Source organism: Arachis duranensis, chromosome 9 (genome assembly GCF_000817695.3).
Source record: "Arachis duranensis cultivar V14167 chromosome 9, aradu.V14167.gnm2.J7QH, whole genome shotgun sequence".
Taxonomy (NCBI): domain Eukaryota; kingdom Viridiplantae; phylum Streptophyta; class Magnoliopsida; order Fabales; family Fabaceae; genus Arachis; species Arachis duranensis.
Window position 1 is genome coordinate 10,809,710 of NC_029780.3, and position 14,668 is coordinate 10,824,377.

Below are 14,668 nucleotides of genomic sequence, written 5' to 3' on the forward strand. Positions count from 1 at the left end.
AAAAATTAACTAATTTATTAATTTAGTAATTATTTTATTAATCTAATCAAATAAATATCGAAAATTTAAATATCATCTTAGACATGCTGTCCGATTAAAAATATCATGGGTAAAAAAATGGATAATTTTATTTTTTAATTTTATCTTTTACAGTATTTTATAATTCCAATTTTATCCTCCACTCCACCAGCTATAAAAGCAACTTAATGAAGACTATAACAAACCCTAAGACATTCTTGTGAGATCTGCAGCGCCGTTCTGTGTTCTCACATCCATCGCCATATCTCTCATGTAAGTTGAAGTAATATAACTTATAAGTCAAAGAACTTGCTCATCCTTGTACTAGTAGCCTTCAAGCATTTGATACTATATATAAGTTATCAATTAGAATATGAAATTTAGCGTTAGTTTTGTATTTTTTTTAGTAAATTTGACAGCGTTAATGATAATTTTTGGGATTTAATTGATTTATCCAATAAAATCATACCTTTTTATTCATGTATAATACGTCGAGAGCTCGTTTCGTGTAGTGTTTTTGTTCTATTAAGCCCGACGTTGATGACAGGTTAGAATGTTCTTTTTGTTTTTAGAAATTGTCTAATTGGATTTGTCTTTTAATTTGGTGCATAGATTGGGTTGCGGAAGCTTTTTCATGATGGAAATAGTTGGCAATAATTGATCATCCAACAACTGTGATTTCTTTGATTAAAGGTGAGAACTTTTATTTTTAAATATTTCATATCTTGTTTGAAAAATGTGTTATTTAGTTATTATGTGTTTTGTTTCTTTGAATAGCATGTTGTTTATCTTAGTATAATGTCAATCTAATTGAATGATGTTTCAGACTTTGATACTTACTATTAGATTTACATGTTAGTTTCAGTTTATTGACAAAATGATTTTGACGTTGTTTTGGTCATTTATTTAGTTGATCGTTGCTGGTTCTTTTATAACATAACAATTGTATTATCGCGACTTAATTATACTTATTGCAGATTAATTATCTACATTTTTTTGTCAATGTGGATTTGAGTTGTGTTCCTTTTGTCGTCTGTCTTTGAGCTCTTCTGTCTGTCTTATTCATTTTTTTCTGTCACCTTTGTCCCCTTTCTATCTCTCTCCTATATGCCCGTCTCAATCCTCCCTTTTTGATTTTTTTTAAATATCCGAACCAAAAAAATCGACACACTCTTACCTTCTACATTAGATAGAAGTTTTTTAGAATTTTTTTTCTGTTTTAGTGACTCATTAACGGTACAGATTTAGTACTAGTATATATATTTGTGCTTTGCATAGAATAATATATAAAATATATAAAGTATTTTTTTGAATATTTTAAATGCAAGCTCTGTATGAGATAAAGGACAAAATTATATAATTTTTTTTAAAATTTTTTAAATAAAAATAGGTATAATAACTTTTATTATAGAAAATTTTTAAAGTTAATTAAATTTAAAGTTTAATTATTTTCAAATTGAAAATAATAAAATTCAATGAATAATAATTTTATTTGTTTTTAAAATATAACGATGACTCCTTAATAGTAATATATAGTTTGCAATTAAATTAAATATTTACATTAGAGTTTTATTTTTTTAAATACTTTTTATTAAATAATATTAATAATTAAATTTGTAGATATTTTTTTATGATTTATGAGAAAAATTTTCAAACTTTAACTGATTTAGACAATCATAATCTAAATATGAGATAAAATTTGTCTTTAAATTAAATGGCCTAGGAGAAAAAAAACTATTATAAAAAACTGTTTTTGTTAAAATATATCTAGAACTGTTTTATATTTTAGTATCATATTCATTCTTGAAATTAGAATAATATGACCAATGTTATTACCCGTTAAAACTCACCAATATATTTTATTTATTCTTGAGTTAAAATAGTTGTATTTATATTTAAAAAAAGTTTCATATTTTGTTGTTCGTTTTAACACCTATCAATTAACTGCTAAATATAAGATTAATGCACAATATCTTAACACAATGATGACAGATTTATTAGTTCAAAATCATTTATAATGTTTTGTCTATTTCAAAATAGATAATAAAAAATTTACAAAACAATTTATACTTACACATTATGCATAGGTACTATTGTATATAGTTACTCACAATCCCTACAAAAAGGAAGGTAAGTAAAAAAGACGAAGAAGTAAACACACAACAGCTTTCGTCGATGTTATTTCATCACTCAATCCTCCAAATTAGAAATAAGATTAAGCACGTAAGAAATATAATTTAAACATTAGGATAAATAAGATTAAGCACGTAAGAAATATAATTTAAACATTGGGACGACTTAACATGTAAAAAATTATGATAAATAAATTTATATGGAATAAAAATAATAAAATTTATAATAAAAAATTATAAAAATTTAACTAAATAAGAACAAAATATAAAAAAATAGAAGAGATAAAGTACAATAATGGATAATAATATTTTACAGTTTAAATAAATCAAAGAGTAAAAATAATGCATCATAAGAGAAATAAAAAGTATTACCAAATGAAAGAGAAATTTGTAAAAAAAATAAAATTCTCATATAGCATAAAATAAAAAATAAATGAATAAAATTGTTTTTTTTTTTAAATTGAAACAATATTCACAACTATATAATTGATAATGAATATATAATTATTAGACAATAAATTAAAAAAATACTAAGAGAAATATTAAAATAAAAAATATAAACAATGTCTAAAAATCTAAAATTTAAAATAAAAATATTTAAAATCAAGAAAAGAAATGAAAAGAAATTTTTAGTAAATAACGGCTCAAACATTAACATGACCCAAATTAAATAATTAATGTAATTAATTAGTTATAGTTAATGTGGTCCAATAAAATATTAAATAATTTAATATTTATCTCAATCAAATTAAATAAATAATTAATTAAAACACTCTTAAAAATCATTAATCAGAATTTATAAGACAAAAATTTAATATAAATAAAAATAAAATTAATTCATTTATTCCAGTCAAATCAAATAATTAATATAATTGATAAATTATAATTAATGTGATCAAATAAAATGTTAAATAATTTGATTTTTATCTCAATTAAATTAAATAACTAATTAATTGATTAATTTATTTAAATTAATCAAATAAAATAAATCACAAATTTTATTTTTAGGAAAATGTTTCATTTTCTCTGTGCGCAATTATTGCACCTTGTTTTCTGAACAACTCTACCTAAAAGAACTCTGTCTCTCCTTCCTCTTTTCATCTTCTACCTCTACTCACCGCATGTTCATCAATCTAGTTTTTTCTGCAACTTTCAGGTACTTTCTCTTTTCTATTTTTTTTATTTTGCATGTGAGAATCCATTGATTCTCCTTCAAACCACCTTTCTTTTGGTCATAAAAGTTTTTCTTCTCATTTTCTTTTAATTTTTTTATTTTTTAGATTGGTACCACCGCATAACTTTTTTTTTTCAAGATTCTTCTATTTCTACTGTTTTTGGAGCAAATTTCATTCACTTTAATTTTCTAAAACATCGTGGTTCTCCTACAGATTTGTCCAAAAAATGGTGAGGAGAAAAGTGGTTGCCACTGACGAATGCACTGGAACCTCCAGCGAAGCTTTTCGGACTTCCACTCATTTCCAGAAACATGATTTATATACTTGGGTAGTCGAGGAAGTTAAAAATACTCCTTCTACCATCACCAGGGAACGTCTTGATGAATTGAAAGGGTCAGGTGTGATCTTTACTTTTGATGATGTTGGTAACCACTACTCACTTACTCTCCCTAACCAAGATGCCATATTAATCATCATGCCAAAAATGTTCCGAATTGGATGTGGATGTATGAATTTTATTTACATGTCTCGGAGTTCGGATGCCGTTTTCTGATTTTCAACAAGATGTCTTGAGGTTGTGTGGATGTGCCCCTTCTCAGCTGCATTCTAATAGTTGGGCCATCATTCGAGGGTTTGAACTACTATGTTCATTCCTCGACTTTCCTATCTCCACCAGAGTGTTTTTTTACTTTTTTAACTTTGCTATTTCTTATGGTGCTTGTGGTCAAGGCTTCCTATCTTTCCAAGCTAACCACAATCATAGAATTTTCAAACCTTTTGAAGAATCGTACCATGGTTTTAAAGAAAAATACTTTAAAGTTGAAAGGGTCCCTGGGTCCCAACCTTTTTTCATGACTTTGGAGGATGAAAAAAGATTTAACCTTTATTGGAACTTTCACGTTACTTCTCCAAAGATTGAACTGAAAAGTGTGAACCCAATAGAGCGTGACATTGTTCACACTCTTCTTGGTTTATGGAATGATAACCCTTTGGATTTGAGGATGATCCTTGCTGAAGTGCAAGCTTCTAAAAATGTTGTTGGTAATAACATTTCTTGTTATTGATGTCTATTTTTTGAATTTTAAATAGTATAATGTTCTTCTCATTTTAATTATTTTTCTCTTTTGACAGTTAAAATGGCTGGCGGAACTGAAGCCATTACTGCTATGAGGCGAAGGTTGGGTACTAACACTATCCCGACAAACACTGAAGGCATGGATATGATTTATTCTTCAGCTACCCATAGCAATCTTTCACCTCCAGAACCTCAGAAATCAGCTCTTAATATCGAAATTTTATATTCCCATCCTCCTTCGAGCTCTCTAGTGAGAAAGAAACAAAAGAGCAAGGGAAAAAGGCTTATGAAATCAACAACCACTCAAGGGGAAGATCTAAGGTCCTATGGTTGTGTCTTGAAAAAAGATTTCCGCTACTGTGACTTTGTTGATTCTTTCTTATTGATCGAGGCGACTAAGTCAAAGTCAGTTGAGATGCCTGTGGAAGACACCTTACCTCGAATTCAAAAGATGCTCCTTGGCTCAGTTGCCTTCGTTCGGGATGTAGAGAAGGAGATCCCGAGCTTCCGTTCTAAAATTGCATCAAAAGAAAAGGAGCTTCAAACTTCTGCTACTCAAATTCAGATTTTGAATACTACCTTAGCCTCGTTACAAGAAGATAATAGGAAACTCCAAGAAAGTATTAAATATTTGAGAGAGGATAAGAAGACTTCAGCATCTCAAGTTAAGGATTTGATGATAAAGGTTGTTGAGATAGAGAAGAACAACTCTACACTTGCCAAGACTGCTGAAAATGCTGAATGAGCTGCTATTGATGGTATTTTCGATGCTGAGAAGAACATCCTCAACCAAATCAAGCTTTTGGCTCCTGAGTTGGATATCTCCTCAGTTAGCGCTTTCAAGAAGGTCATGGATGGGCAAGTAGTAAATATTATGTACTAAGTTATTTTGCATTTTGCAATGTATTTCCCTTCTTTTCGGGTATTTTCCACTTTAACTTTGTGTTGGTTAAGCTTATGTAACTGCCCTTTAATTCTAGACTTTCGATCTCGTATGACTGTTTTGAATAACTTATTTGCGCTTTATTTTTTTGTTATCGTTTTTTCGATATTAGCACGACCATGTACTCATATATATATATATATATATATATGAATTGAAACCAAGACTTTATTGAATAAAAAATAAAACTAATACAAGTTTTAATGGCCTCATTAAAATCTTTTTGACTGAAAAAGAGTGCCTTTATTCATACATTAACAATTTCTAAGAATAATACCTCCTCAAATGAGTAGCAGTCTAGGTTCTCGGTACCTTAGATCCATCAAAGTTTTCTATCTTGTACGTTTTTTTTTTCTAAGACTTCTTTAATCCTAAAGGGTCCTTTTCAATTTCGTGATAGCTTTCCTTGACTTTGTGAAGTCCCGACATCAGCTTGTCTCAAAACCAAATCACTCTCTTGTAGACTTCTAAGTTTTACTTTAGTGTTATACCTTTTAGCCACTCTAATCAATTGCCACCCTCATAATATCGTGACCATTGTCCCTCTTTTGGCCACGCTTTTAAAGCATAGCAAGAAAAAAGCGCAGCCATAGGCCTTTTTTCTTGTAGTGACGCATATTCAGCTAAAATAGACATTGATCTCACTTCATTTATGAGAATTGAGATCAAGTGCAACACAATCATTTGTGCTTTCGAGGAGCATCGTAGCACTTGGTTTCTCGACTTCCATAGGGATCACAGCCTCTTTACCATAAGTTATCCCAAAAAAGTGTTTATCTAGTGGAAGATTCTTGTAAGAACCGCGACTAATCAACCGCCTAATTAGTTAATTAATATTGTCCAAAATAGGATTCAAAAATTTAGAGTGAAAATTTGAGGATTTAAATATGATTTTTAGACTAGGTTTTTCTGAGTCAGAAAATGTATTTTCTGAGTCAGAAAATATATTTTCTGTGAAAAATCGAGAAAAACCGTGAATCGGCAGTTGGACCATTTGAACAGGTTTAAGTCTGCCCGGTACTGTGCGAGAAAAAGTAAAAACAGTAAAAAATCTTAGAAAAATATAAGAAGTCGAAAGCCGGGCGTTAATTTTAAAGATTTGTCCCAAAGTTGGGCCAAACGGGCTAAAAATGCTAACGGGTTAGACCAGGCCCAACTTGGGCCAAAGCCCAACATATATAAATTTAAATGAACCCAAATGAGTTCATTTACTCCTCTATTACACAAACAGACAGCTGCATGAGAAGAGAGAAAGAAGAAGAGAAAATACTATTCACCTACAACTTCAATCCGCGATATCTCAAGCTATAGTGCTCCGATTCACGTGCCGTCAGCGGCTACGCGAAGCTCTTGCCGAGTCCGTTACTTCTAAATAAGCTTTGTGATAATTTTCTCAAGATTCCCTGTCCAGTTTTCTGCCCTAAAAATTTCGGGTTTTTGGTTTTTTGATTAAGTGAAATTTTATGATTTTGAGTGTTTAGGTACACGCTAGCCTTTGATTACCATTGGGTATTGGCTTCCAAAACTGTTAGAAAAGGTAAGAGGTCTTGAACTCTTGTGAAATTTTGTTTATGATGAGCCCTAGGTTGATTAGTTATAATTTGTGTGTATATAGCTTGATTATTGTGAGTTTGGAAGCCTTTGGTGATTGTTGGTGCTTGATTGGAGTTGATTGGTAGCTTGGATTGTGGTTGAAAGCTCAACTTGTGCTCAATTGGGATTTTGGTTCATATTGGGAATCGACCAAGGTATGGTTTCGGTTTTTTTATGTAGAATATAATATTTCTGGACACTTAGGCTAGTGACCCATAAGATAGGATTGAATTGATATGGTTGTTGATGTTGGTTGGTTGATGAGGTATGATAAATTAATATTGTTAATGTTGTTAAATAATGATATTAAGATATGATGTATGATGAATTTGGATGAATGAACATTGTTGATCATTAATATGGAGCATGAATGAGTTTCATGATGAAGATTGATAGTGATAGAGTGATGATTGGTGAATGTGTTGGTGGAAAATTGTTTGAATGTTATATATGTGATAATTGAGATTGAGAATGATGAAGTGTGACAGAAAAATTGGTATGAATGGTGAATTATGACCCAAGAGGGTAGATTGTGATGTAAATTGGAGTTTGGTGTTATTTTGGTTTGATGTTGGTTGAGAATTTTTAAAAAAATGGAGTACTTGTGAAATTTGGTAAAAAGGGGGATTTTTGGTGAACTTCCATGAATCATATCTTGAGCTACCTTGTTTGAAATTCAATGCTTTTTATACCAAATGAAAGATGATTGAACAAGCTTTAAAATGGTTTAAGTTTTGTGTAAATCCGATTTTGGTAGGGGAAGATATGATTGTGGAAAGTTTGGTGTCAAAATCTGAAATTTTGCAATGTTGCAGAATTTTGTGATTTCTGGTATGTGCGCACGCACACCCCTGTGAAAATTTAAACCTGCACAGCCTTGTGCGTACGTACACGTAGGGGAAGGCTTCCTATTTAGAGCGCTAGCACAACCTATGCGCGCACATGACAAATGGAGTTTTACAACCTGTGCGCACGCACAGCCTTGTGCGCATGCACACGTTGGGAAGATCAGTCTGTTGACGGTGCTAGCACACCTTGTGCCAGCAAATAAAATTCTAAAATTTAGTACCTGTGCGTACACACACTTCTATGCGTACGCACACATTTTGAAATTTTCTCTGGACGTGCGCACGCACACCCCTGTGTGTACGCACATGCCCTGTTTTACAACTTAAATTTTGTTTTTAAACTATTTCACCTTTCCAACAAGTTTGTAAGCTTTCTGTGACACCATTTTAAGACTCTTGGGCATATTTTCGGGCATTGAAACATGGAAAAGGTCTTAAGTGAGTTTATTTGGTATTTCTTTGAAAAGTTAGAGAACAGAGGCTAGGTTTCTGGTGTACTGAGGGTGGATTTGGTGGATTGCGAAGGGCGAAAGATGTATGAATTGAGAAAGTGACGAACTAATGAGTTCGGAATGGAAATGTTGAATTGACAGTGGTTGAGATGAGTCGAGGACTTGGAATGAGATGATGGATCCATGATATACTAGAAATGTTTTCTGAAAACCACTAATGTATCATTTTATACCGAAATTGATGAGACGCTATGCGCCCGGCAGGGACGGTGGTTAATCCCGCCTGTTGAGGTAGCGGCAGCGTAAGGACGGTGGTTAATCTCGCTTACGTTGAGATGTGAGGTATGTGGCAAAAGTATCCCTCTCGCATCCCTTCGGATCAATAGAGTGTGCAGGCACAAAATCCTGGACGGTGATCTGAGCACCATATCTCGGGGGTTCCCAATTATGATTTCGAAGGGCGACATCTCCATGGAGATGTGTCGGGTTGGCAGTTGAACCGACAATGTGATATAACAGCCAATAGGACAGGCATTCATCATGTGCATCTTCTATCTGTTTGTTTGCTTTGCCGACTTGTAATTGCTTGCCTAATTGCTACTTGAATTACTTGCCTTACATGCCAATACTTGTGTTTTACTTGCATTGTATATAATTGTGCTTTCTACTGGGATTGAGGAGGTTCAGAAGGTGGTGGCGATAGGATTGCATGGAGGTTAGGTTGGTGAAGGCTGTGGGATAGTGGAGACTGTTAGATTAGAAAATCCTTTAAGTTAGATTACCCATTTTATACTGATAAGGTTTTAAGTTATGTTAAGGTTTAAATATATGCTTTAATGTTTTAGTATGCCTTAAGATAAATCTTGTGATGGATATGAAGTCTAGGATTGCCTTTGGCGTCCCGGGGTCTTATATCTTACATCACTGGGCACTGTTACTATACTGAGAACCTCCGATTCTCATACCATATTCTGTTGTTAAGATAAACCCCATAAACCCTAAACCCTGAAACCCTATCATCATTCTTTTTATGTTGTTGCTGCTGTATTTTTTTGTCTTTTCCTCCTTCTTTCTCTAGTGAAGAAGCAATAGAAGATGAGGAAGAAGAGTTTTGAATAGTTGGTGCGCAAAATTGGGACTCATACTTTTCACAACTCGAACAATCCCCAGTAATGGCTCCAAAAACTTGGTGCACAATACCATGGTTTACATACATTCTTCACAACTTCGCACAACTAACCAGCAAGTGCACTGAAAGATAGAGATACTTATGTAATTCATTGGTGAGAATTTCAGATAAGTGTTTGGAGATGCTTTGTCCCTTCTATCTCTCTGCTTTCCTACTGTCTTCATCCAATCCTTCTTACTCCTTTCCATGGCAAGCTGTATGTTGGGCATCACCATTGTCAATGGCTACAGTCCCGTCCTCTCAGTGAAAATGTTCAACGCACTCTGTCACAGCACGGCTAATCATCTGTCGGTTCTCGATCATGTCGGAATAGAATCCAGTGATTCTTTTGCGTTTATCACTAACGCCCCACAATCGCGAGTTTGAAACTCGTCACAGTCATTCAATCCCTGAATCCTACTCAGAATACCACAGACAAGGTTTAGACCTTCCGGATTCTCAAGAATGGCCGCCAATGGATTCTAGCTTATACCACGAAGATTCTGATTAAGGAATCCAAGAGATAAACATTCAAGCCTTGTTTGCATGTAGAACGGACGTGGTTGTCAGGCACGCGTTCATAAGTGAGAATGATGATGAGCGTCACATAATCATCACATTCATCATGTTCTTGGGCGCAAATGAATATCTTAGAACAAGAATAAGCTGAATTGAATAGAAGAATAATAGTAATTGCATTAATACTCGAGGTACAGCAGAGCTCCACACCTTAATCTATGGTGTGTAGAAACTCCACCGTTGAAAATACATAAGAACAAGGTCTAGGCATGGCCGAGAGGATCTTATGGAGTGCTTGAAGATCTTATGGAGTGCTTGAAGATCTTATGGAAAGAAATGAGAGTGATGGTGAACTGGTGATGATGGTGGTGAAGTAGTGATTATAATATAATTTGAAAGGTAAAATTGATATTTTATTTAGACTATTGTGTCTTATGTAACATTACTAAATACAATAAAAAAAATTTGTATATCTTTGTATGTGTATAATTATGTATGTATATATATATTTATGTCTAAAAGATATTAACCAAACGCTATCTTAAATACATGAAATAATGTTAAAAGAGTAAAGTATTGTTTTTGCCTTCAATATTTTGGGTAAGTTCTAAAGTTATATCTAACATTCCAATCGTCCTATTTAAATCCATAACATTTCAAAATTGGTTCAATATTGTCGTGCCGTTAGGGATCCGTTAAAAAAATTGATGGCAGGACAAAATTGAGACGATTTTGAAACGTTAGGACTTAGGAACTTAAATAGAACGAAAACGTTGGGGACAAAAACGATACATAAAAATAGATTTTAATTTTATCCTTCAATCAGTGACGGATTTAGAAAATTTTGATAGTGGGGGCGAAATATATAACATTAAAATAATTTTTATAATAAAAATATTACATTTATATAAAAAATTAGCTATCAAATAATCTGCTATAAATTTGTGTATAAATACATATATCATTTAACTCATTTTTAATATGTATTTTATATTTCAAAATTTATATTTTAAGATTTATTCTGTACAAGTGATTATTTTATGTATACGTAATATAATTATTGTTATAATTATATTTTGTTATTGTAAAATATGATTATGTTTCAAAATATCTAATTACAAATTAAAATACTAAAATAATAATTTAAATAATAACATATAATTTAAAATTTAATTTTTTGTATTTCATATTTTAAAAACCTTGACAATATAATTAAAATATCTTTTTTTGTATATATCGTTAAACAATTATTTAAAACTCAACTTTCATGTAATTTACTCTTGATGATATTCATAGTTGAAAAAGTTCATTCAATTAGTGTAGTTATTATAAAAAAAAACTAAAGCTAATTTTAAAAGAAGAAACATAAATAGATAGATAATATTCTTTCGAGTCGATTTCTAAAAAAAACACCAATCTTATTTAAATTTGAAAATTGATCATTATAATGGATATCTATATGAAGCTCTCAAATTGGCTATCAAGTGTCGAAAGTTGAATAAAAAATTATAATGGGGTCAAATTTAATAATTTAGTGGGGGCAATAAATATTATTATTATATACTACTCAATAAAATTTCAAATTGTAGTGGAGACACTTGCGCCCCACACCCACATAAGTGAATCCGTCCCTGCCTTTAATAATATCAATTTTTTACCGTATATAATATTCAATTATTTTTTAATCACATCTAAGTAAATTACACTTAATCACACTACTTTAATTCTAAATAAATTTTTTTATATTTTTATATTAACTTATATTATATACAATAAAAAAGTGATATTATTGAAAGATAAAATTAAAATTTATTTTTATGTATTGTTTTTGTCCCCAACGTTTTCGTTCTATTTAAGTCCCTAACGTTTCAAAATCATCTCAATTTTGTCCCGCCGTCAATTCTGTTAACGGATCTCTAACGGCAGGACAACATTGAGCCAATTTTGAAACGTTAAAGACTTAAATAGGACAATTAAAACGTTAAGAATAACTTTGAGACTTACTCCAAACGTTGGAACAAAAACGATATTTTACTCATCATTTGAAAAAGGATAACTCTTAGAATGAGTTATTTTTATCATGTTTATAGTAAACAATTATTTTGGTTTTCATTCGGATCCTTTCTTTTTAGCTATGGGCCAAGTCAACAAGCTGATTCGACTCAAAACATCCAGCCCCGCCACCCGATACGACATCTTCAGTTGAATCTCTGGGGCGGTGCTCCATGGATGTTAGCTAATGGACCCTTGTCGTGCTTGATGCTTCGCCGTCCTCCACCGTTGTCTCTCGGCGTTCGACATTGCTCTTCAAAATCGTCTTCCCTCTAAAGCTATCAACGCTACCCTGTTCTTCTGATCCGTGTCTTTCATCCCTTAGTCATTAAATGAGTTCCAGCAATACCCATTCACTGTTTTTCCCACCATTGCTCATTAAGCAGCCTAAGCAATTGTGTGATACTATCACTCGGGTATGTCTAAAATACATAAATTAATTTAATAATGGAGTAAAAGATAGAATAATTTAAATATATTGTTGTATGGTATATTATGTACAGATATGGACCTACAAGTGCATATACTTGCAAAACGTAGGTCACGATTAGCTTCGGAGGAAGAAAAACAGAAAATGGTTGCTTGCATTTTGTAAGGATGGACAACCAAATATTAAAACGTCTCCTCTATCTCCTGCATGTAGACTAAAGTTGCAATTTGTTCATATTGGGAGATACCAAACATGACCTGTATTTGACAGAAAAATAGCTTGTATGTGCGACACGTGTAAGGAAAAGGGTGATAGGGGTCTTTATAACGTGTGTCGCATTTGCTTAGAAGGCATGTAAGCACACTTTAGCCTTGTATTATTTATACGTTTTGCTTTTAAAAAAGAAGAAGACCCAGGAAGAGGAAGCAGGTTGAGTGAGTGCGGAGTAAAATTAGGAGTTAAGTTTTAAAGTATTCTATGAAGTTGTATTTGAGTTTTAAAGTAGTCTATGAAATTGCACTCGAGTCTCAAAGTAGTCCCTAAAATTAATAGTTACTCAATTTTTTCCTCGAATTTGCACTCTGAGATTTATACTAGTCCCTAATGCGTTTTCCATTTATCGGAACACTGAAAACGACGCCGTTTTATATTTATAAAAAAAAACCCAAGTCTTCCCTTTCCCAACCCGAGCCCCTTCCCATTCCCCTTTTCCTTCCCCTTTCTCTCTGTTGTTGCTTCTCACTGGCCTCCATCATGATGCCGCGCTGCACCTTGCCGCATGCCTCCTTTCCCAACCTAGTCTTTTACACTCTTGTCTCATCTCTATCTCTCTGCCCCTCCCTCTTCTCTTGTCTCCTATCAGTCTCCCTGATCTCAAATTAATTCCTCAATTACCTTATTCTGTTTTTCTTCATACACAATCAATTATCAATTTTCATAGATGAATTAACTAAACATTCTCATTACTCATCAATACACACCATTTCAACAAACTCAATTTAAAGTCATCTTCTACTTAAACTACAAATCCATTTATCAAGTTTAAAATTTTATGCAACCAGTAACAAAATAAACTCTATTGCAGTAAAAAAAATTGAAAAAAAGAACCCATACAAGAGAAAAGGTAGAGAAGAGAGACTAGGTTGGGAAAGGGGGTAGCACCATAACGGAAGTCGGCAAAAAGCGGTGGCAGAGGTCTCAGGTTAGAGAAGGGAAAGGAAAAGAGAAGGGCCTCTGGTTGGGAAAGAAGAAGGGGAAGAGGAAGAAGAAGGCCTCAAATTGGAGAAGGAGAAGAGAAAAGGAAAGGAAAATTGGGGAAGGGTTGGGAAAGGAGAAGGGGAGCGCGTTTTTCTTTTTCTTTTTTTAATAAATACAAAGCGACATCATTTTTAGTATTTCAATGAACGGAAAGCACCTTAGGGACTAGTATGAGTCTCGGAGTACAAGTTCCAGAATAAAATTGAGTAACTATTAATTTTAATGACCAATTTGAGGCTCGAATGTAATTTTAAGAACCATTTTAAAACTTAAATAATAGTTCGTAATTTTTTATTATCTAAAAAATATATTATTAAATATTTGGATCATTTTTAATGGATATGTTTAAAATAAGTATTTTTTGTATTTTAATTATGAATAAATTTATTTATTTGTGTTGTTATTAGAGTTATTAGAAAATTTTTGGTATATAAGTTAATTTATTATTAATTAGTAGAATGTTATTGTTAGTATAAGTAACCGGAACATACAGTTATTATTACCGTTATTATTGTTATTATTCTTAACATATTATTAACTACTACTATTATTATTAAGTTTTATTACTCGGTCAATTTTATAGTTATACTAAATTTTTAATTAAGTTTTTTTATTTTTTAATTAGATCTCTATATTAGATCAGATTTTGTAACTAAATTTTTATCGTAATAAAAATATTTAAATTAACAGAATATTCTGTTAAATTATACAAAATATTAAGTCAAGTATTAAACATATTTGTTTTGTTTAATAGAATATTTCGTTAATTCCAACATTTTTGTCACGACAGATATTTAATTATAAAATCTGAAATGGTATAGAAATTCAATTAGAAAAAAAAATAAAAGATCTAATTAAAAATTCAATAAAATTATAAAGAACGAAAGAATAATTAAACCTTATTATTATTATTATTATTATTATTATTATTATTATTATTAGTAGTAGTAGTAGTAATAGTAGTAATAGTAGTAGTAGTAGAATAATATTAATAATATATAAGTAA

At 31.6% G+C, this 14,668-nt stretch overlaps 1 protein-coding gene across 11 annotated transcripts in view; it reads left to right on the forward strand.

The window, feature by feature from the left end:
- The window catches only part of LOC107464666 (uncharacterized), a 38,161-nt gene that overhangs the window by 16,969 nt on the left and 6,524 nt on the right, over positions 1 to 14,668 (forward strand). For 3 of the 11 annotated variants that reach the window (XM_052254479.1, XM_052254480.1, XM_052254481.1), the window contains exons 3-4: positions 3,539 to 3,750; positions 4,457 to 5,379. In XM_052254479.1, the coding sequence (XP_052110439.1) occupies positions 3,552 to 3,750; positions 4,457 to 5,145 (888 nt within the window). In that variant the 5' untranslated portion in view covers positions 3,539 to 3,551 and the 3' untranslated portion in view covers positions 5,146 to 5,379. Of the gene's footprint in view, positions 1 to 232; positions 292 to 630; positions 712 to 3,186; positions 3,307 to 3,538; positions 3,751 to 3,790; positions 4,367 to 4,456; positions 5,380 to 14,668 lie in introns of those variants that run through there. The other 8 variants (XM_052254484.1, XM_052254485.1, XM_016083546.3 and 5 more) reach the window with 7 other exon arrangements.